The sequence below is a fragment of the Hypomesus transpacificus genome, chromosome 8 (genome assembly GCF_021917145.1).
Source record: "Hypomesus transpacificus isolate Combined female chromosome 8, fHypTra1, whole genome shotgun sequence".
Lineage (NCBI taxonomy): Eukaryota > Metazoa > Chordata > Actinopteri > Osmeriformes > Osmeridae > Hypomesus > Hypomesus transpacificus.
Window position 1 is genome coordinate 3,637,177 of NC_061067.1, and position 23,644 is coordinate 3,660,820.

The 23,644-nt window shown below is 49.8% G+C and overlaps 1 protein-coding gene across 2 annotated transcripts; it reads right to left on the reverse strand.

Annotated features, from left to right (window-relative positions):
• Positions 1-321: 321 nt before the first annotated feature.
• On the reverse strand, positions 322-19,826 carry si:ch1073-391i24.1 (receptor-type tyrosine-protein phosphatase mu). 2 transcript variants are annotated; one of them, XM_047024322.1, is made up of 19 exons: positions 19,644-19,826; positions 17,843-17,917; positions 17,077-17,103; positions 14,834-15,021; positions 13,778-13,786; positions 11,048-11,135; positions 10,490-10,566; positions 9,696-9,732; positions 7,244-7,341; positions 5,673-5,789; positions 4,903-5,057; positions 4,667-4,802; positions 3,642-3,791; positions 3,382-3,555; positions 3,081-3,212; positions 2,579-2,704; positions 2,300-2,463; positions 1,478-1,613; positions 322-1,307 (listed from the first exon to the last, which is right to left on the reverse strand). In XM_047024322.1, exons 1-19 carry the CDS (start codon positions 19,750-19,752, stop codon positions 1,254-1,256), a joined length of 2,052 nt encoding a protein of 683 aa, XP_046880278.1. In that variant the 5' UTR covers positions 19,753-19,826; the 3' UTR covers positions 322-1,253. The 2 variants fall into 2 exon arrangements, with proteins under 2 accessions (XP_046880278.1, XP_046880279.1); XM_047024323.1 differs by lacking the exon at positions 13,778-13,786.
• Positions 19,827-23,644: the final 3,818 nt, after the last annotated feature.

Consider the following 23,644-nt stretch of genomic DNA (forward strand, 5'->3'; position numbering starts at 1 on the left):
CGTTTATTGGCTACTCGAATGTGTTAACATCCGTGATTATTCTTTTTTATTCAGCTGTGGTAACTCTAATTCTCGTGCGTATTTTCTCTTCCAATTGTAAAATCATGTGTCTAAGCATCACAACTTAGTAGTCAGTATATTTCATGAAGAACTGGCTTTACTGCCACGGGTTTTGATCGAAGATGACAGTGGACATTTATACTCATCAAAAAGGCCTGGGCCAATCATGGTAGGCCCGGGTGCTCTGAATTGCCCCCCTGGATTACCCCAAATTTTGCTTCCTTGCGCTAGAGTTGTTGATTCATGATAGTCTGAGCCAGGTTGGTATGTATAGATCTGTATTTGTAACTTTGTTTTGTTTAATTCCATACAAGTTAAATAAAAGGCTTACAATACATCTGGCCAACATTATGCAACAAAAGTCTGTGAAACAAGATTTTTTTTAAATCATGACCGAAAAAAAAACATGATTGTCACTTGATGTGCTTCACAAAAACACTCCAGGAATAAATAATCTGCAGATAATATTTACACTATGAACAGACAGTCGCGCCGGGCGCCACCTGACCGGACTTCTGGCGTTGGCCCTCCTGCCCTCTGTCTCACCAACACGCTTGTAGTCATAGCAGCCGAACGCCATGCCGCTAACATTTCATCACTCTCATCTTTCCTTAATGCCAGATTTTCTTTTACTTCAGCATTTCTACATTTAATCTTTTACTGTTTCAAAGTTCATATCCACAAAACATCATCATATAAAACCAGCAAGAGATAAAACTGAGACATGTATGGAAAATTAAAAAAAATACATTTTATCAACATTACGTTATATCATTGTATTCCCATGGTAAGGGAAATAGGAGAAGAAGATAGATGGGGGAGAGGAGAGAGGGAGGACAGGGGAGGAGAAGAAGGGAGAAGGAAACAGCATTGGTCTGTACAAACGGTTGTGTGTGTGTTTGAAGTTCTGCTGAATAAAGGAGAGGATACAGATAGGGTTATCTGGGCAAGTGAGTATGTGTGTGTGTGTGTGTGTCTGAGCTATCATCATAATATACATGTTCAAATGGGCAGTCAAAAGAATTCAGGGTTCCTAACAGACATCTACACTCCTCCTCTTCATCCTCCTCCTTCTCCTCATATACAGTTGGACAGACTCCTGTAGCAGAGGTCAGCAGGGCATCCAGGTGTCCTCCAATCACATTCAGCCGGGGGCAGAGCCTCCGTGTGGGGGTGGGGTGTCTTCAGCCCAGCTAACCAGAATTCAAGTACTCCAGTGCCACTTCATAACAGAACTTATACTGATCCTGGGAGGAGGAGAAGAGAGGACAGGAAGGTGCAAGAGCAAGACAGGAGAGGAGAGTTAGAAAGGCCGAAATGCGATAGTGTCGGACTGTGCTTGGGATGTGTATTTTGTGTCGTGTGTGTGTGTGTGTATCTGTGAGAGCGTGTGTGTGTGTGACGATGAGGTTCTCACCAGTAGGTCCACCATGTTGGGTTTGTTGTTCCTCAGTGTTTTGACTGCGTGGAACACGTCCACAGAACGCTGGTGTTGCAGCATCTCACACACGATGCTGATGGCACAGAATGAGCCGCTACGCCCGCCACCATTCCTGAGGGGGAGGGGGGAACAAAGAAAGTTAGGAGACCTTGTCTTTAACTCCTGTATGTGTGCAGTTCTACAAACTGGGCTGTAGATGATGCTAAACCCCTTCTGATCTCCACTGAGAATCAGTCTGACACTGCCCTCTGCTGGTCATTCTGCACTAATGCAATTTGGCTGAACCGTTAGCCCCTCGTACAGGGTCCGCAGTGGCCGATGTGTCAGCCTGCTCTGCTGTCATCTGTCACCGTAGCGATCACCCCACTGTCATTAGGGCGATGGTCCTATGATTGATGACAATAAGTGGGCGGGGCCCCGGAGCTGGTGACCTTTCACAGCGTTGCATTGGGCGAGGCAGAGAGTGACACTCGAACCATTGTGACATTTTGAAGCCATGTTGGATGGTTTCTGTGGCGAAAACCAGAGTGTGCTGCGTGTGTGTGTGCTCTACAGGTTTTATGTGTGTGTGTGTGGTTTTCAGTACTCTATATGGTCCACAGGAGTGTGTGTGTTCAGGCGTGTAGGGTTTCCAGGTGTGTGTGTTCAGGTGTGTAGGGTTTCCGGGTGTGTGTTCAGGTGTGTAGGGTTTCCAGGTGTGTGTGTTCAGGTGTGTAGGGTTTCCAGGTGTGTGTGTTCAGGTGTGTAGGGTTTCCGGGTGTGTGTTCAGGTGTGTAGGGTGTCCAGGTGTGCTCTTACAGGCAGTGCACCACGGTGCGTCCCTCTCCTCCATCGTACTCCTCCTGCCACTTGTCCACCTGCCGGATGAGCTTGAGGAAGGAGCGCTTGGAGACGGGCGTGTCTCGGTACATGGGCCAGCCCAGGAACTGGAACTGCTGCACCATGCGGTACCCATCCTGGGGCTGGTGAGGGACGACAAGAGAGGGGGTTAGGCTCACGGCAGTGTATGTGTGTGTGTGTCTGTGTGTGAGTCTGTGTGCGCGTGAGTCTATGTGTGTGTGTGTGTTTGATTCTTACCCGTGCAGCGTTGTAGATCCGGAATATTCTGCTGATGATGTCCTCCTCCAGATCAGCTGACACAAACTCCACCTGGATGGGGCCATGGCGATGGACCCCGTTCTCTGGCCAATACTGGGGACACAACTACACATAGCAATTGTACAGAGAAATAGTAAGAGATCATTAGGAAAGACAGACAGACAGATGGTGGTGTCAGAGACAGTGATGTTTCCCTGGCTACAGTCAGAATACTGAATGAAGGGTGGAGTTGCACAACAGGGGTCTGTGCGTGTGTTTTTGTGTGTGTGTGCGTGTGTTTCTGTGTGTGTGTTTCTGTGTGTGTGTTTCTGTGTGCGTAGCAGCGAGAAACTGCCACGTGCCCAGCTTTGATGTCTGGTTGTTTTGACAGGGCCTCAGGCAGGAGCATTCACAGTCTTTTTGCAACAGCCCCTTCCCCCTTCCCTCACCCCTCTCTGTCACCCCTCCCTGCTCTCTCCCTATGTGTGTGTTTGTGTGTTACCTGTGCAGGGTCTACATCGTTGAGCATGACAATGGAGGTGCAGTGGTAGTCCAGGACCAGCCTCCAGAAGTCCTTCACTGTGTTGGGCAAAGGATGCTGGGTAACGATGAATGCTGAAGGCTGCTTGTAGCTCTGAGAGAGGTTGAGAAAGGGGAGGAGGGGGAGGAAGAGGAGGAAGGAGAGGAGGGGGAGGAAGAGGAGGAAGGAGAAAAGAGCGACAGTTTATTTTGTGATACTGAGAATACCGTTTAAGCAGTTTCCTCGTCTAATCTCGTGTATGGTGTATGTGTATTACACCTACGTCCATGAGGGCAGCGTTGATGTAGTTGGAGCTCTCTCCGTCGATGGTGATGAGGAAGGGCAGGCAGCGGTCTGGGGGCAGCACGTCCATGCAGCGGTTCTTCTCGTGGTTCCTGGGGAGGAGGGCGATGCTGCAGTCCTCCACACGCAGCGTGGGGGTCACCATGTTCAGGGTCTGGGGGAGAGCAGAGGGTCAGACACACCCAGACACACACACACACACACGCTTACAATCACACACATATCCTCCCACACACGTACCCTGAACTCCTCCTTGATCTGGCTGGAGTTGGTCTGGGGATCCAGGCGGTTCATGTCGTAGTACACAGACCTCAGCTGATTGGCTGGAATTGTGGTGTCTCCACAAAGACACGCCTCCAAGATGGCGTCATGAATGAAGACATACTGTTCCTATTGAGAGAGACGGCAACATTCTGTCAGGTTAACATGCTCCATCTGAACACTAATGTTGACCTCTCCCCCTCCGAAGAACTAACCCCCCTCTTTGCCCTTCCCTCCATCCCAATACTGACCAGGAGGGGTCCCTACTCCTCCCTCCCTAGGACTGACCCCCCCACCCCCCACCCCCCCACCCCCCAGGGTGATGTAAATCATTTATGAAGTGACATTTCAAAACCTTCTGGAACTGTCAGGAGACCTCAGGACTGAGGGGCTGGAGGGATGGGGAGGGAGGGGAAGGTATGGATGGAGGGATAGGATGCCTCTTGTGTCCTTGGGACTGTCTGGAGGTTTTCCAGTCATCCTGACTGTACCAACATCCTCACCACCACTGTCATTCTGATCACGCCATCCTGACCATCTGACCAGACCCACCCAGAACCACATCTTTGGTCTCAGAGGGACTAACGACCAGAGGAGGATTAGCTCATGTTTGTTTTTAATCAGCACTGTTACAAAATGTAAACTAACAAGTGTGTGTTTGTGTTTGCACATGCATTAGGGTGTGTTTTCCTGTGTGTGTGCCTGTCTTGGCATGCGTGTGTCTGATTATGTGTGTGTGTGTGTTCGTGTCTTTGCTGTAGGCCTTCTTGTCATTGTCATTAAACATGGAATGTGTGTGTGTTTGGGTGTTGAGTTATGGATTATGTGTGTGTGTGTGTGAGTGTGTGGGTTTGGGTGTTGTGTGGGGTAATAGATGTGTGTTTGACATTGGTTAGTGATGGAATGTGTTGTCTGAGTTAGTCCTGGAATGTGTATGTCAGGAATTTCATATCACGTATGTGGGGGTGGTGTGAGCAAGGACACGTGTGTGTGTGTGTGCTTACCTCTGTCTGGACCATGTTAACCCTTCGAGAGCGCAGCTCCCTCACACAGTTGTAGATGTCCACCACCCCCTCTCTCTCCGCCATGTCCAACATGATGTCAATCACTATGAAACAACCTGTACGACCAGCCCCCGCACTAAAGACACACACACACACACACACAAAAACCCAAGGTAAACCAGAGAAAATAGACAGGAAACCAGAACGTTCCAGTCTTCTACTGTGTGTGTGTGTACCTGCAGTGTACTACTATGGGTCCAGCGTTGGCAGGGCTCTTGGTCTTCACCCTGCGTACAAAGCCCAGCAGGCCGGTGGCGTGGTAGGGAACGCCGTGGTCCGGCCAGCCTGTGAAGTGGAACTGACGAATCTCCCTGATTTCATGTGCTCCTCTCTGGAACAAACACACACACACACTGTATTATAGTAACACACCACAGCAGCCTTTCTATCAATGTTGAATGTCAAAGCTTACTATGGCCAGAAAATACTACGTACCCAAAGCAAACATCTTTCTTACTCTATCTGTCTGTCTGTCTCTCTATCTCGCTCATTATCACTTAAGTTGTTTTTTTGATCAAAGAAGCTTTTTGATCTAGTTCTTTAGACAAAGTCTGTCCTTAGGGGATAGATGCAGGAGGGAGGGAGGGAGGAAGAGAATAACAGCTGGAGGAGGACGAGCGGTGATTCACACACACACTGAGCGCAGGGAGGACACCCGTCTGAGAGCCTCGGGTACACACACTCACACACACACACACGCACACACACACACACGCACACACACACGCACACAAACACTATGGGGTAGAGTGATATTCACAGCTTTTAGGGCCCAGGGGAATACAGAGAAGTAGTGAGAGAATGAGACAGAGAGAAGGATTAAGAAGAAAGAGAGAGAGAGAGAGAAAGAGAGAGAGAGGGTAGCTGGAGTACTTCTAGAAGAACAGGTGGTATGGTTGTCTATGAAGATAAGACAAATGGAGAGTTTGTGTGTGTGTGTCCTTACCTTCTCCACAGCGAAGGTCCTGATGACGTACTCAGACAGCAGCTGTGTCTCTATCAGTGTCACCTTCATGTCTCTGTAGATCTCAGTATCATCTGGCCAGTACTTACAGCACTTCACCTGCAGGGGGCAGAGCAGAGCACAGGGGTATGACACACAGGACAGGGGATGTCACTGGCGTTCTGAGTAGGGTTGGGGGGGGGGGGGGGGGGGGTGGGGCCGAATAGGAGGTGTCCTTTGAGTCAGTTTCCTGTCCCTGACCTCATTACCCAGGATGCACCTGGAATCTGGGCTCATCAGGAAGAGAGGCACCTTGGGACGTGCCCCCTGAGGAGGGATTCTGGGAAATCGCCTGGCTTATCCAGCCCCTTCTCCCACTGGCAACACACACATGCGCACACACACACACAAACAGACACACACGCACACCAACACACGGACACATACTCATCCATTTCTTCCTGGATAGATATTGTATCGTCCGTGACTCATGACTCTGTCTTCTGAGGCGTTTGTCTTTATAATTGACTGTGTAATTATTTCCGTAGCTTGACTCATATTGATAATCAATACAAGCCATCTCTGCTCTTTGTGTTCACTCATAATCATATTGATTCTGATGCCACTTTCTCTTTTTTTAACTCCCTCTTTCAGTCTCCTCCCTCAATCACGCTTTCCGGACTCCTCGGGTCATCTTTCCATCTCTCTCACTTCCTGCCCATCTGTTCTTGCTTTCTTTGCTCTACCTCTCTTCTCTACTTCTTCCTCTCCTCCTCTTCCCAGTTATTTCTCCTCCTTTTCTCTCACTTCTTCTCTCCTCTGCTATCCAGTCCTTTCCTCTCTCCTCCTCTCCCCTCTCCTTTTCACTCTCCTCCTTTCCGATCCGCACTCCATGCCCATTTCCCCCTTTTTGTCTCCTCCCCTGCTATCTCCGTGGCAACATGGTAATTAGATGGGTTCTAATTGGTGACTTAATTGCATTTTAATGGATGATTCCATCTTTGAGCTGTGGCTCCTCCCCCACATGCTGACACTGCTGGGGGGCATGATACACTTCCTCTTGAGAGACCATCTCACTCCTAGAGGGTGTGTGTGTGTGTGTGCACCAAATTTGCTGGGCAAATCAGATAGCATCTCTGTATTAAGCAGTGAGATCAGTGATGATACCTCTGCTATTACACTGGAGGAGGAAGTGGAGGAGGAGAAGGAGGGGGAGGTGAAGGAGGGAGGCGAAGGGGGAACACACCCACCCAACACACTTCATTCGAACATTCGATAACACTAACACACACACACACTATAATTGACTCACTAACACACACACATTGACAAAGGGCCAGCCTCCCCTGGAACAGATTGTTTGTAGTGAGAGGACTGGAGCAGAGACAGCAGGAAGAGGTGCACCCTGGGAGATGGAGTCCCATAGTTCATCATTGGAGGAGGGCAGAGCAGATGGTATGGCTGATAGGGCTGGGGAAGATGGCACAGGGGTGTGTGTGCGTGTGTGTGTGGTGTGTCTGTTAGCCTCTGCTTCACAGACTAAAGGAACAGCCAGACCTGTTTTGTGTACCTACCCTGCCGACCTCCACCAAGTTGGTCACCATGACAATGGTTGCCGTGTTCTCCTGCCAGACCATCCTCCAGAAGTCATACACCGTCTCCTGCATTGGGCCTGAGGATGGAGAGACAGAAGATGTGATGGTGTGACAGAGGTCTGACAATACTGATGTCATCTTGTATTTTAATGTTCAGAGAACCTATAATACAAATATAACATCTGGCATATGTCTTTGATTGGTTTATTCAGCATACTGCATGTCTCTGATTGGTTAATTTAGTATCCTGCATGTCTCTGATTAGTTGATTCAGCATCCAGCATATGTCTAAATTGGTTAATTCAGCATGCTGTATGTCTCTAATTGGTTCATTCAGATTCGTGCATGCCTCTGATTGGTTTATATGCAGCTTCCTGTTTCCATCCTTAGTGACATGTTTAAACACCTTCACTAGCTTCAGTCTCTACCCCGAACAAGGTGCGTGACTAGGCATTCTGTAAGTACTGTTGACACACATACAAACACACACACACACACACTTAACACCCCCAAACTTTTATAAATTCAAGGCTCATTTAAGATTGCACCACGCAATGAAGAAGACCTGGAAGGAATTTAAAATTACTCATTTAATTAATTCAAATTAGCATTGTTTTTAATCAACTGGCAAATTCCAAAATGACTTTTGACGAGCTAATTAGCTCATGCAAATCCATGTGTGTCCTCAAGAGCTGAAACGTTCAAATTACATCCTTGAGCAACACACACACACACACACACACACACACACACACACACACACACACAGACACACACAAACAAGTACACACTCATATACACACAGACGCCCACACACATCATACACTTCCATTACTCTCCATCTTCATGCATTCACAAACATGAACACCAGCAAACAGGAGTTTTTAATGTATGCGTGTGCTTGTTCTATTTGGTGTTGCTGCCATTCAGGTGATAATAGCAGAGTCTGTACACTCACTTTCTCCATTTTAAGAATCCCCCCAGCACCCCCACCGCCAGCACCCCCACCCCCACCCCCAGCACCAGCACCCCCAGCACCAGCACCCCCAGCACCAGCACCCCCAGCACCCCCACCCCCAGCCCCAGCACCCCCACCTCTATGTCTGCCAAGCTAAACAGTCATCAGTATTGACAGTGTTAACAGCTGCTATACAACCTGGAGTCTCAGAAAACAAGTCAGGCTGGCTGTTTGTGTGTGTGACACGCGTATGTGTGTTAGTCTGAGAGTGTGTGTGTTTGCATGTGTGGGTGTGTGACACGGTGTAATTGGCAGATGTGGTAAATGTCTCGCTGGTGGAGGAGGGAAGTCAGGCGGCTCCAATTATAGTTGGAGAGAAGACCTGCTGTTGGAACTAGAGGACCAGGGATGAGGAGGGGAGAGATGAGGAAAGGAGAGATGAGGAAAGGAGAGATGAGGAAAGGAGGAATAAGGAAAGGAGGAATGAGGGAAAGGAGGAATGAGGAAAGGAGAGATGAGGAAAGGAGAGATGAGGAAAGGAGGAATAAGGAAAGGAGGAATGAGGGAAAGGAGGAATGAGGAAAGGAGAGATGAGGAAAGGAGGAATGAGGAAAGGAGGAATGAGGAAAGGAGAGATGAGGAAAGGAGGGATGAGGAGTAAGAGAACAGAGAAGAAAAATCTCAGACCCTGAAAGGGTCTTGACTGGGTGGACAAAGACGGAGAACGAGGACAGAGGAAAAAAAGAGAAAAATACAGATAAATAGAGAGTCTGTCTGTCTGTCTGTCTGTCTGTCTGAGTGATGGTGACAGACAGCCTCTAGCCCCAGAACAGGATCAAAGGATCTGCTGCTAGTCTCAGCTTGTTACAGCTGGACACACGCACATGCATGCACACACACACACACAGGTGGAATTCATTTGAAAGGTAATTGCAAACACTGGCATAACAACAGGAAAAACAAAAAAAGAGAGAAATAAAGTAAACAGAGGAGAGACAAAGAGAGGGATGGAGAGATGAAGAAAGAAAGAGAGAGACGAGACAAAAGACTAAGAGAAAGGAGAACCAGATACAAAGAGAGACAGAGAGAAAGTGAGAGGAAGGACATGTAACAAAGGGCTCTCTGCTCAGAGCAATGTTCCCCTCACATGATTACAATACAGTAGAGAGTGTGTATGTGCTTGTGTGTCTGCTCTGAGCATGTGCAGAGCAATCTCGGAGCACCAGGGCCCGGCGGGGACAAACAGGAAGCAAAACAACCAACAACCAATCAAATCTCTCCTCCCAAGGTACCTTGGAGAATGATTCTCACACACCATCTGCACACACACGTAAACACACACTTATCCAATCAAGTCTCCTCCCCTTGCTAACAGGGCTGATTAATTGTTCTAAGACTTGAGCCACTTCAGCACTGCAGACCTACTGGGACGTAGAGAGAGTGAGTGTGTGTGAGTGTGTGTCCTGTTCTTACCTTGGGTAGCGATGTAGTGGTTGGGTCTGTGGTACCCCTGTGGTAGAAGAGAGAGAGAGGCAGTGAGTCCCTGTTCTCCTGACACACACCTACAGGTGGTCATGGGGGAGGAGAGGGCTGTTCAGCCCCCAGCCAGCGGGGGGCAGCACTGTGAGGCTGGACGCAAACACAACAACACGCTGCTCGGCTGGACAATACAACAACTTCACCAACACCCTCTACGACTGGAGGACAGCCTGTTAGATGAGGGTGTTGGTAAAGTGTGTGTGTGTGTGGGTGGGTGTATATTTATGTCTGGGACTGGAAACTAAAGGCAGATCTGCTGACATGGAGTCTGGATCAGTGTCTTATCTCAATATCCTGATTAGAGAGAAAGGAAGGAAAGGAGAAGGAGAGAGAGGGAGAGAGAGAAAGGAAGGAAGAGAGATGGAGAGAGAGGGGGAGAAAGGAAGGAAGATGGAGAGAGAGAGAGAGAGAGAGAGAGAGAGAGGAAGGGAGGTGGAGAGAGAGGGAGAGAGAGAGAGAGAAAGGGAGGAAGGGAGATGAAGAGAGAGAAAGGGAGGGAGGAAGGGAGATGGAGAGAGAGAGGGAGGAAGGGAGATGGAGAGAGAGAAAGGGAGGGGTGTGGGTGAAGAGAGAGAGGGGGGAAGAGATCAAGGGTTGAGAGAAGTGACAGAATAGAGAATTACATACACACACACACACACACACACACACACACACACACACACACACACACACACACACACACACACACACACACACACACACACACACACACACACAGTACTTACGTCTACATAGTTGGCATTGATGTAGTCAGAGGTGGTCTCCCCTTCCTGAGGCTGCAGGCGTACGCGGGAGTGGTCATCTGGACAGACAACAATAAACAACAAGATGACTCCAGTGTGAGGGCTTTAGTTATCATAGGAGTGGCAATGTGTGTCATCATATTAAGCATATGAGTAATGAATTAAACATGCAACTGATACAGAGGACTCGTGTCTGCAGCGTCTGTGTGTGTCACCGTGGCGACACTGACTCAACCTGACTGATGTAGCCCCGCCCACACCAAACATGCCCTCTAGCTCATTGGATGTCATTCTGAATAAGGTGCTGTAATTGGCCAGCTGCTCATTTGCAGAGACAAGAAGTATGGCAGCCCCAATGACAGGGGCGGGTCATCCTGTCATGGCATAGCTGGGAGACAGTGGGGTGTGTGTGTGTGTGTGTGTGTGTGTGTGTGTGAGGACTGAGATTGTCCCTATGTCACACCTCATTTGCATAATCACACATGTGCAATCATTAGGACCGTGTGCGTGTGTGTGTTGTACTGGTTTGTTTGTACATACATGCAATGATGTTTCCATAGCGATTCTTCATTCTGTTCTCATCCTTCTTGGCTGAGTCCCATGGAGCGGACTGACCCTCAAAAAAACTCTGGAGAGAGAAAAAGAGAGACCGAGAGAGGTAGAAAGTAAGATCGTGTGAAATTGCTTCATGAGAACTTAGTATAAACTGTTCAGGAGTTCGAACAGCTGGACTGAGATTGACAAGTATCATCACCACCATTTTCATCATCATCATCATCATGTTGATCAGCTCCAAGAAGGAGACCTGGAGTAGCTCTGGAGAGTAAGTCAACTAAATCTCCCACCCTCTACACACACACACACACAAACACACACACACACACTTCTCCCCAGCCCCCTCTACACTGACAGAAAAACAGTCCTCTGAAGAACCAGCCTCCAGAGAACTAGAACTACCACAAGATGAAATAAAACACATCCAACACACACAGACACACACGCACACAGCCACCAGCTTGATCAAACCGCTGTTCAGAACAGCGAGAGCCTCATGAATAATGCATTCTGGGTGTTTGAGTTTTGCCATTCTGATCTTGCCCCGCCACACAATTAGGACTAATTATGAAAATAAACCTCTGAGTTGGAATCTCAGCTGTCTGGAAATACTGCTCTGAGACTCTCTTTTCTCTTATCTCCCCCCTTTCCTCTCCTCTCCTCTCCTCTCCTCTCCTCTCCTCTCCTCTCCTCTCCTCTCCTCTCCTCTCCTCTCCTCTCCTCTCCTCTCCTCTCCTCTCCTCTCCTCTCCTCTCCTCTCCTCTCCTCTCCTCTCCCCTTCTCGTCTCCACTCCTCTCCCCTTCTCCTCTCCTCTCCTCTCCTCTCCCCTTCTCCTCTCCCCTCCAGCTTGTCAGAAGGAGGTGAGCCACAGATAGATCATAATGATATATTGTTATCCAGAGCTTGGCTGGCCGTCTTTCTTTCCGGTCTGCACTCTTTACACTCTCTCTCTTTCCACCTTTTCTCCTCTCTCCCTTCCCTTTTCTCTCTCTCTCTCTGCTCTCCATCCCAGTCATCCACACAGACAATTGATCTGATTAGTCCTGATTGCTAGCAGTGGAGGCTCCTTAACTCAGGAAGCTGTAGCTTTGTCCCTTTCCTCCCTCTCCTCCCTGTTTCCCTTCTTCCTCCCCCTCGCTCCTCTCCTCTCTGTGTCAGTATGAATGCGAGGAGGGTGAGGACAGTCATGATAGCGTGAGTGGTGAGATGAGGCCAGGCTCTACAGACAAGGAGACCTGATGGGGGCCAGGTGACGATGAAAGTCGGAGTATCTGTGTGTGTGTGCAGGGGGGACGACGAGACGACATAGAGAAATCCCTTCCAGTATGATAAGTTCTGACACTATTCTTACCGTCTTATCTACCCCCCCCTCTCTCCCTCCCCCAATTCTCTTTAGTGTTTTAAAGCAGCCAGTCAGCTCTTCAACTCAGTCTTTCAGACAGATGTCCTTTTTATGTAGAAGAAAGACAGCTACAAAGAGAGAGAGAGAGATAGACAGAGAACGAGGGAAAAGAGAGAGAGAGGAGAAAGAGAAGGGAGGAGAGAGAGAGAGGGAGGGAGACAGAGAGCGATGACAGGATGGTACTAAGTGTTTGAGACAGCCGTCAGAGCAGCAGGATAGGATAAGAGGGTGTCAGGAAGTACCCTGTCAGAACTGCCAGGCCGGGACCAGCCTGCAACCAGGCAGCAACCCGAGACAAAAGCAGCACTCCCAGAAAACAGTTCAGACTCTGAGAGGGAAGGGATATCTCTGCACTCTCTTCTAATGAACCAGGTGAGAGGAGGACAGAGGGCAGGAGAGAGGGGAGAGAAAGAGGGGAGAGAAAGAGGGGAGAGAAAGACTGAGGAGGACAGAGGGCAGGAGAGAGGGGAGAGAAAGAGGGGAGAGAAGGAGGACAGAGAAAGAGGGGAGAGAAGGAGGGGAGGCAAGACTGAGAAGGACAGAGGGCAGGAGAGAGGGGAGAGAAAGAGGGGAGGCAAGACTGAGGAGGACAGAGGGCAGGAGAGAGGGGAGAGAAAGAGGGGAGAGAAAGAGGGGAGAGAAAGAGGGGAGAGAAAGAGGGGAGAGAAAGAGGGGAGGCAAGACTGAGGAGGACAGGGCAGGAGAGAGGAGGAAAGATGGCAGAAAGGTTAGGTGGTGTATTATTTACATGGAGGCAGGCTGTTAGGAGACAGACATGGCTGGTGCTGAGAGGGTGCCCCAGGCTGACTCACTATCTCTCAGCACTTCCTCATAGTAACATCCGGCATCGCTATAGGCTGGATCCAGCACTACCTGCCAGTAAGCCCTAATAGGATTGGTAGGAGAAATACATTCCGTGAGCCTGATCATTTCAATCACGTTTGCTCATTGAATTATGCAGATGATCAAGTAATTAGTACTAGCGACCGCACACACACACACGCACACGCACACACACACTGCTCTCATCACAAAGACAAAGGTCCAATCAGATGTCCAATAGACCTCATTTGATATCCCTCTTCTCTGTACTTTCTCTTTGTTCTCATCCTTGATTAGGATTCTTTCTCCTCGCTTCCTCACTGCAGGGATGTACTATGGGGTCCTATGGTGAGGGCTGTACTTGGGATTGGGATTCTACTGTTAGGGTTCTACTGTAGTTCTAGTGTGGGGTCTACTGAAAATCTTCAACAAACAACAGATCTAAAGACTAGTAGAAACATCTGAGATGGAGACCAAGAAGGCTTCTTACCTCATTGATCTGTCCAGAGTTACATTATGGATTAACAAGAAGCATGGATCAGGGAGAGATTAGAGATTAGAGAGGTGAGATAGGTGATGGACTAGTCACGTGTGACAGAGAGCATTGATCTACAGTGAACAGTTACACAGAAAGACTGGGATGGTGACGAGTTCTCGAGGGCCACAACCTGGAGAGCAGCGTGTGGGACTGTGACCATGTGTGTGGATGAAAGAGAGAACGCGTGTGGGAGTATATGAGAGGGCAGGCTGTGTATCTGACTGCAGTGCAGCTAACTAGGCCTTAAGTGTTTATCTATAATGAATATCACCCTGAGGCCCCTCCCCCCCCTAGCCCCCCCCCCCCTCTCCCCATCCACGAAACAGTCTCACCAGAGTCTACATTATTGATCTCAGCTGAAATAGCCGGGGGGGGGAAGTTGGGGGTGAGGATGGGAGGAAGGAGGTGAGGGGGGAGGAAGGAGGTGAGGGGGGGAGGAAGGAGGTGAGGAGGGTAATAATAATAAACAGATATTGGGAACAGTAGATTCTCCCTGTAATATATGAAAAAGAGGGTAGGGACATGCACATGCACATACACACACCAAAGATCCACACACCCATGCACACAGACAGACACATACGTGAAGGAACAGTTGTTAGTTTAAATAGGAGAGATCTGTAGACAAACACATTCTTGTTGGCTTTCTCAGTTTGCTAAACACTCACCAACTGTCTCTTTCTGCCCTCCCCCTTCACTTCTGTGCTTCTCCCTCTCTCCCTTTCACTCTGCCAGCGTGAGTGTGTGTGCAAGTGTGCGTGTGGAAGATCTTTAGCTCAGCATGCTAATTTTCCCACCAGGTTGGATTAGCGTTGCTAGGTAACTAAATGCCATTACCCAGAGGACTTTCAAAACACACACGCACGCACACCCACACAGACGGTGTGTGCGTACCGGAAGTATGGACAATGTGTGTTATGAGGGAGACAAAGTGTTCCAGGCAAGACATGCTCAGTGTGTGTGTGTGTGAACGTAAGTGTGTGTGTGTGTGTAGCCTGTGCGTCCTACCTCGTACTCCTCCTTGAAGCCGTAGCCCTCAGCACACTTCATCTGAGTGATGTGCTGCAGCAGGTCGGCCACGCGGATGGCCGGGTGCAGCTGGCCCGTCTGGTAGGGCACCTCTCCCGCCTCACGCTTCTTATAGCTGTGGCTCTGGACCAGGCTGCTGGTGTCGCTGGTCATGGTGTGGTTCTCATCTGGGAGGGGGACGGGGAGACGGGACAGGGACACACACACACGCGCACGCACACAACAGACACGCACAGAAACAGAGACACATAAGCAGAGGTCAGTGTTGGAGTGTGCCCCCCCCCCCCCCACCCCTCCCCTCCACCCCCAGCCAGACAGTCAACACAGTGATGGATGGCCACAAGGTCACGAGGTCACGATGTCACAAGGTCATGATGTGAGAGAATGAGAGACCAGGAGAGAGGGTCACCTGTACACACATACACACACACCAGGCTGGACCACATGGAGAACACAACCATGAGCTGCACAACCACACACTGGTCAAACACCATCGGTACTTGGGGTGCATTTGATTTGGTTCACCTGCAACAGTAAGACCAATAGAAGAGCCCCAGGAGAACAAACTGTGAGATAGGAATCAAACAGCCGCGATCCTCTCAGGTACCTGCAGGTGTCTGACCTGGGTCTGGAGAAAAGTGTTACCATAGCGATGGGGGAGGGTGGAGCACTGTGTGTAGTTCTAGTGACGCTACCATAGATAGCCCTCAGTCCTCACACACTAACTCAACCAATAGAAACTCGCTATCCACACAATGCAACCAATGACTGGATGAGGAAGCACGGATGACAAATGGAGCCTGATGGAGATTGGTGCACATCCAGGTGAGACAACCAATCAGGCGTTCTAACACAGTGAAACCTGAATGGGCACAGGTGGATGGAGGGGGGAGAGTGTGTGTGTGTGATGTCACACAGCACACAGACTGATGAGGTAGTACACACGATTTCACAGAGGAGTCACAGTGCCATGCTAGGTAATGGCTGCCTGAGTGGGGGGGGGGGATGAGGAGAGGAAGAGGAGGAAGAGGAATAGTGGGAGGGGGGGACACAGGGCGCATGCATGATGTCACACAACACAGACAGGAGGAAGGGGGGCAGGGGACTCCCCCTCCCCCTGCAAGTCGCTCACACACACACACACACACATTCACTCAGACACAAACACCACACACTCTCTTCCTCCCCTGGAGCAGAGCAAGGTGAGCTGCCAACTTACCATTAATAGGCACTTTATTAGAGGTACATAAGGGTTTGGTGAGAAGAGGGAGAAGAGAAAGGAGACAGGGTGTCAGCAACATGATCCTTTAGCACCTGTACAGTTTGATGCTCTCTAGCTGGGCAAGGCACCAGCAAATGGCCTGCTCCCAGATCCCATGTCTAACCAGCCAATAGCCTGGTCCCAAATCCAATGCCTGACCCACATTTGGCCTTCTCCCATGTCTTAGTCTATCCAGCATTTAGCATGGTCCCAAATCTGGTTTCTGTCCAACGGTTTGCCTGTCCAGAGTTTCTCTCTCAGTTGGGCACCCATTTGTGGTTTCGGTGGGGTTTGGCCGAATCTGAGTTATAGCTGACATGTAGGCTGACATTCCAGCCTGCCACTACCTCTCCCTGCTCTGCTCTGACTCTTTATATGTGAGTGTGTGTGTGTGTCTTCATTACTGAGAGTTTACATCCAAATGGGAAAAGTTAGGTGAGTTAAGGTAAGAGTGTGCTTGGCTTGCTTGGGTGTTTTCAGTGTGTGTGTTTGTGTGTGTGTCCTGGTCCCCCGGTCTACAGTGTCCATGCATGGAGCAGCCTTCGGTCAGACACACGTGACGTCACACGCACGGCACGAGATGTGATGATATGGAGTGAAGCCCACCTCAGCTCCCAAAACAACAACTCTGGACTAGTAAACAAACAACACTGGACTAGTAAACAAACAACACTGGACTAGTTAAGAAAGAGAAAACAATCTTCTGCTAGTAAACGAAACTAACAACCAGGCCTGGACTAGTAAACAAAACAAACAACCAGGCCCGGACTAGTAAACAAACACAATAAACAACCCTTGTCTGTTAAACGGAAGAGAAGCAGGCAGGCAGATATGGATGGAAGCTGGCATCAGGATCACTCCCTGCACTCTCTCTCTCTCCCTGTCTCTCTCTCCCCCTATCTCCCCCTCTCTCTCCCTGTAACAGTGTCGTAGTGTAGGAGGAACAGGAGTGTTGTCTCACCCAAGATGGCGGTTGGCACAAAGGGATCTGGCCACGCCCACGAGCAGCATGGGGGAAGGGTTAAAGAAGACAGAAAAGTTGTGAGAGCGCTGACAAACGCACAAACACACACATAGACACAGACATACAGAAGCAGGCTGTCATAACACACGCATCACCGCCCAGCAGAGTTGAGTTCAACAATTAGTCATTAAGGGGCTAGGCAGAGGCCTTAATCAGCTAGCTCTCACAATAACACAATCTAGACACTTTCCCCCAGTTTAGCTGTACAAACACAGAGACAAGTGCAGGTGTGTGTGTGTGTTTGCATTCTAGGTTCCTCTGAAGGGCTAGAGGAGGAGAATGGGGTTCTGAGGCTACAGAACGAGCATGACATATATGACAGTGGTACAAGTAGGCCTCTAATAGGCCGAGAGGACCCTAGGCTCACACTCAGGTCCCTGGGCTGGGGTTTGGCTGGACTCTGTGGTCAGAGCAGGACACTATATTACCTGGGTAGTAGGAGTGGTAGAATAGAGAATAGGTAGGGTATATTACCTGGGTAGTAGGAGTGGTAGATAGAGAATAGGTAGGGTATATTACCTGGGTAGTAGGAGTGATAGAATAGAGAATAGGTAGGGTATATTACCTGGGTAGTAGGAGTGATAGAATAGAGAATAGGTAGGGTATATTACCTGGGTAGTAGGAGTGATAGAATAGAGAATAGGTAGGGTATATTACCTGGGTAGTAGGAGTGATAGAATAGAAAATAGGTAGGGTATATTACCTGGGTAGTAGGAGTTGGGCACAGTGGTGCTGATGGTGTTAGTCTTCATGGTGAATGACGAGGGGGAGGAGACAGCTTTAAAGAGGGAGGGTGGGAGAGAAGAAGAGAGACAGAGATAGATAAGAGAGAGTCACTTCATTACAGTAGAAAAGACATGTCCTGAAGTCGCTGCTCATGTAACTCATCCACAGAGACAGAGCAGCCAAGGACGGAACGCTGGAGTGAAATTCAGAGTCTCAGAGAGGGAGGTTATATGCTCAGAGCAGCAGCCCCTCCAGCTCCTGAGTCCTCCTCTCCTCCTCCTCCTGATCTCCTCCTCCACCCGCCCCAGAGCAAGGTCAGGCCCTGGGGGAACTGTGACACTGTCAGGCTGGAGGTGAGCTGGCCACCACACTCATACTGCCAAGAGACACATCTGACACATCCTACTCTGCTGCCTGTCTGCTGCCTGTCTGTCTGCTGCCTGACTGTCTGTCTGTCTGTCTGTCTGCTGCCTGCTGCCTGTCTGTCTGCTGCCTGTCTGTCTGCTGCCTGTCTGTCTGCTTCCTGCTGCCTGTCTGTCTGCTGCCTGTCTGTCTTTCTGCCTGCTGTCTGTCTGCCTGCCTGCTATCTGTCTGCCTGCTGCGTGTCTGCTGCCTGCCTGTCTTTCTGCCTGCTGTCTGTCTGTCTGCTGCCTGCCAGCCTCCTGCCTGTCTGTCTGCTGCGTGTCGACACGCATCAGGCAGACAGACAGGCAGCAGACAGGCAGCAGGCAGGCAGGCAACAGATTGTCTGCTTCCTGTCTATCTGCTTCTTGTCCATCTGCATCATATCTATCTGCAGCATGTCAGTCTGCAGCAGCGGTCTCTGTCAGGCACTATGGATGGGGATGGGGGGTGGGGGGGTAGACCTGCCTGTCACTCGGAGCTGTGGTGGCAGACAAACTGAGAAGGTCACCGGTGAGTATGTGTGACGGGGGCGTGGAGAGGGTTCAGTAAGGTGAGGGCTGTTAGAAAAGTATGTTTATTTATTTATACTGACAGGGAGGGGGAGGAGGGAGGGGGAGGAAGGGGGAAACGAGGACAGGACCAGTCTACAGGGTGACACACCTGTCCTTCTCTACAAAGGGGCCTATCCTCTCTCTCTATCCCTCTCTTCCTCTCTCTCTCCTCCTGCTGCAATAGTAACCACTGTCAATGAGCTGTTGTAATAATCGGTTTTAATCTTGCACTAAACTGCTGTGACTGACAGTAGGAGACAGTCTGTCTGTTTCTCTCTCTTGCTCTGTCCTTCTGTCCTCCAGACTGTGGAACTGCCATGAAATAACCTGAGAAAAACAAATACCCCCCATATGGATACGTTTGGGGGGGTGGGGTGTTAAGCCCCTGAAGGCGGTACCTGGAGGGGCAGATGGCAGCCTCAAAAACATGCTGACTAGGGTAAGGGGTGGGAGGGGGGAGTGGGGTGGGAGGGGGGAGTGGGGTGGGGCAGTTGTTGTGCAGGTGTGTATGTGCTGGGGAAGGGAACCAATGCATACAAGATTGCTTAATAAATAGTATGCAATTAATTTAATTCATGATTTATTTCCACAATCCATATATATATTTAGATAGAAGGTATGAGCATAAAGGCTTACTGTATATAACAGTATTTATGTTTACATGACCCTGCCTGTGTGTGTATTGATGTTGCATGTCTCAGTACCAGACAGATTAGCGGGATTCCAGGTCTCAGAAGAAACCCTGACATGACAATGATGACATGATAATGCCAGATTACATCCAGATTAACACACACACACACTCCATCCCTGAGAACCTACTGCGTCCGTTGAGAGTGTGGCTGTGCGTGTCCATGAAGGAGACGGCCTCGTCACAGTTGGTACCCTGCTCGGTGTAACTCTTATCCAGGGAGTTCACCATCAGGGTCATCTCCTGCCTGGTGCTGCTCAACGTCTCCTTACGCTTCTTAGCCAGCTTCCTGTTTCACACGCACACACACACACACACACACACACAGACAGACAGACACAGGAGAGAAACAATGTTTGGGTTATATGATCTCCAGAGAAAGAGGAAGGCCTACCGATGTAGCTAGACCCTACTATACATTCTCTAGATTCCTGCTATAGTGGTTCTATAAGACTCCACCCAGATAGTAAGGACCCTGCCCTCATTGTGAACCAGGGTGACAGACAGACAGGCAGGCAGGCAGGGAGGTGGGCAGGCAGACAGACAGACAGACAGACAGACAGACAGCAGTGACACCTGCTTATTGTAGTGCAGAGACCGCTTCGTCATTCAGGCTGTACATTCCACTGCCATGTTCTGTTATGCATCACACACACGCACACACACGCACACACAAGGACAGTTCCGCACTGAAGGAGATTCCTGGTGACAAGGGCGGACAACCATTCAGGAACATTCTTCATCCTTCTTTCCTTCTTTCCTTCCCTCCATCTCTCCCTTCATCTCTCCCTTCATCTCTCCTTTCTCCATCTCTCCCTCCATCCTCTACTGCTCTCCATTCTTTCCACTAATGTTCTCTCATGGGATCCCCTGTCGTCTGCAAGGGCAACACACACACACACACAAACACTGAGCCAGCAGTTGAGTTGATGGACAGCTTGAGTACTCCTGGGAGGGCTGTAGCCTGCAGCCAGCTGGAGGGCTGGAGGGGACACGGGGCCACCCGGCCAGCTCTACCCCAATAGGAGAGCCCCAACTCGGGTAGGCTAGCTCAGCCGGGTCCCCTGTTCTCCCAGGAGCTGGAGAGTCAGACAGCAATGAGGGCTTATGCAATGGAGGACAATGGTAGAGGACTAAGTAATGCAGTGTACGAAATGATTCTGTGAGTGTGGTTGTCAGTCAGTCTGTCCCTCTGAAACCGAGTTTTATCAGAGCAGCTCGGAGAGCTCCTCTCTTTCTCTCTTTCTCTCTCTCTCCATCTCTCCCTATTCATCTCTACCTCCTTTCCAATCTTTCTCCATCTCAGTCTCTCTCAGCAGCCCTCCCTCTGCTCTCTCTCTTCACGAGTGCTTCAGAAGCTCTCCAATGGCCCTTTTTCTACTCTGCAGCTGCACTGGGTGAGTGAGGGTGTGCCTGAGAGAGAGAGAGTGTGTGTGTGTGTTAGAGTGTGCATGTATCTGTGTGTGGTGAGCAAGAGTGAGTGTGCGTGTAAATGTGTGTGTGTAAAAGAGAAATTTCATGCATATAGTGAATGATAGATTTATCATTTGTACCTTCTAATCGCATGTGTGTGTGTGTGCTTGCGTTGGTGCCCAGCTGGCATTAACAGAAGAACCTTGATGAGGCTCTCTCCTCTCCTCTCCTCTCCTCTCCTCTCCTGGTGTGTGTGCTTGTGCTCTGCTAGTTTGACAGAGGGGGCCAGTCCCTCTGTCAAGTGTGTCACTAGACAGTGTGTCTTTAGCAGAGGCAGAGTGCAGCCTGGCAGGACACAGCGCTCCTCTGCATAACCCGTCCCGAACCCCCCTCCACACATCCTGCGTCGCTTACATCTGAATGGAACGGTACCTCGACCGTCTCTGTCTCTTTCTCTCTCACTCTCACTCTCTCTGCTTGTCTGTCAACCTCTGTGTTGGATGAACAGGCAGGTCACTCTAATGGAGTCCTCTCCACCCTCCATCTCTAAATACCCTAGTAAACAACCCCCCTGCCCCCCATCCTCCACTAAGTGGTCTAAAGGATGCGGCGCTGCCCAAACAGACCCTGCCTGCCCATCTCAACATTAAACATAAATAAGAGAATCATCTCCCTCCTCCCCCCCCCCCCCCTCCTCCTCAAGGTCACAGGCAATCTGGCTTTTTACAAATGGAAAAAAGAGAAAATGCAGGATCTCTTTCTCCATCTCTCCATCTCTCTGTGTGCTAGCCCCAGGGCTTGTACTGAGGCAAGGCACATTCTGCTAGAGTCTTTCTGCTCCACTCTGCTCTGCACTCCCCTGATAACACACACGCACCACTCCTTTCACACACTCCTGTCCACTCCTCTCCCTATCTGGCTGGGAGTGTGTGTGTGTGTGTGTGTAGGAGAGTGTTTGAGCGAGGGAGTGTGTGAGTGTGTGTGTGATGTGACAGGGCTGCTGACCTTGTCACCCCGGTAAGAGAGCTGACTCTGTGCTACTCTGACTGATGGCTCCTCCCTCCTCCTCTTCCTCCTTGTGCTGCGTTTACATTCATGTACGTCTACATCTCTGTCTAGAACTCTGTGTGTGTGTGTGTCTGTGTGTGTGTGTGCATGCTCCAGCTTGTGTTGAGCTGAGCCCTATCAGAGGTCTGGAGCAGTAGACACAGCTGCTGGTTGTCTTCATGTGACAGTAACCACATTTATGAGGCTCATTAAGCTGACAGGCCCAGATGAGATGAACCAGGGTTGTACCCAACACTGCAGCCCTCCCCATCTCAGCCCCTATTGGCTGTGTTTGCCGTCTTAAATTAGGCCGTATCTCAAGATGATGTTAATATATACCCTCAATTAATACAATCTGATTTACTACAAGGGGGATTTCCATGGTAATGACATTCCAGAAGACACAATCCTGGTGTACCGGCCGCGCACACACACACACGCCAACAAATGCACATTGTGCGTGCGCATTTTGCAAATAACTGCTTTACAATTTACAGCCAGTTGTCGTTGACTAAATCTGCATTTGTCTCAATTCAGCCTCAGAGCCACCAGGAAGATTACTCACACATGCGTACGCATGCACACACACACACACACACACACTGTGAATGTGTACCAGTGCGACAAAGTGTGTGTGATTGTCTGCAGAGTGGGTTCTAGGCAGAGGAGATTTTCTCCAGTCAGGGGACAGATTGAATGTTCAGACTCCACTTAGCACAGCGTTAGGTACCTAGGAGGAGGAGAGGGGGTGGGGGATTACTGTCCAGTCTTCCGTCTCTACAGTGCACACCGCTGCTTCCCTCCACCCTGGCACAGCGTGAACCCTAAACGTTGCATAACAAAACAAGTGCAGTCGAAGTGCCTAGCTTACAGGCGTCTATGAGCTAATGAACAGCACTGCAGGAGGAGACACGTCAATTTACTCCTCTGATGGTGCCCGCTGGCCCCTCCCACATGACACCTGCCGCCCCGTCAGCCCTGAACGAGGGCTGGAGCAACACGTAGAGCGGAGAGAGAGAAGGAGGGAGGGGAGGAAGCCCAAGAGTTGAACTGATCCTCACATTTGTTGGCTGTGAAAGGAGCAGTTAATGCAGCTTGTCAATTTCAGTGGGTGACTGAGAAGAGGAGAAGGGCTGGAGGGGGAGGAGAGGAGGAGAGAAGAGGAAGAGGAGGGAAGAGGAGGAGGGGCAAGTGGAGGAGACAAAGAGAGGGGAAGAGATGGATGGATGGAAATATGAGGAACAGCAGGAGAGAGTGGGAGACAAGAAGAGAGATAAAGTGAAGGAGGAAAGGAGAGAGGATGGTAGAGAGAGAGGGAGAGAGAGAGAAACAGAGAGGTCTGTGATAGTGTCTATTAGGAAGCAGCAGCTCCTCTCGTTTATTATGTCATTTATACACTTTCACTTACTCCCCCTCTCTCTGTCTCATCCCTTTCTCCCTCCTTTAATACGGAGGCCTAATCTCTGTTTAATGGTCTGTGGAGTAGAGGAGAGAGGAGCGGACAGAAAAGGAGGGGAGAGGAGGGACCGGGTCCTCTACTCTTCTTTCCTGTTTTGTGGTAAATGTCAACTTCAGGTTGGTCTGAGGAGGAAAATGGAACCTAAATGTGAAACTGCTTTTCACAGCCGTCCAATCAGAAGACAAATGTCAGAGAGACAAGGGGGGGATGTTG

What these genes read in the sequence shown, in the direction of transcription:
- si:ch1073-391i24.1 (XM_047024322.1), bottom strand. Translation starts at nt 19,752, where the DNA reads ATGACCCTGATGGTGAACTCCCTGGATAAGAGTTACACCGAGCAGGGT. An exon ending in CTATGGAAACATCATTGCAT is followed by an intron (nt 10,567 to 11,047) that starts GTATGTACAAAC and finishes TTGTCTGTCCAG; the next exon opens with ATGACCACTCCCGCGTACGC. An exon ending in CCCATAGTAGTACACTGCAG is followed by an intron (nt 4,803 to 4,902) that starts GTACACACACAC and finishes GTGTGTCTTTAG; the next exon opens with TGCGGGGGCTGGTCGTACAG.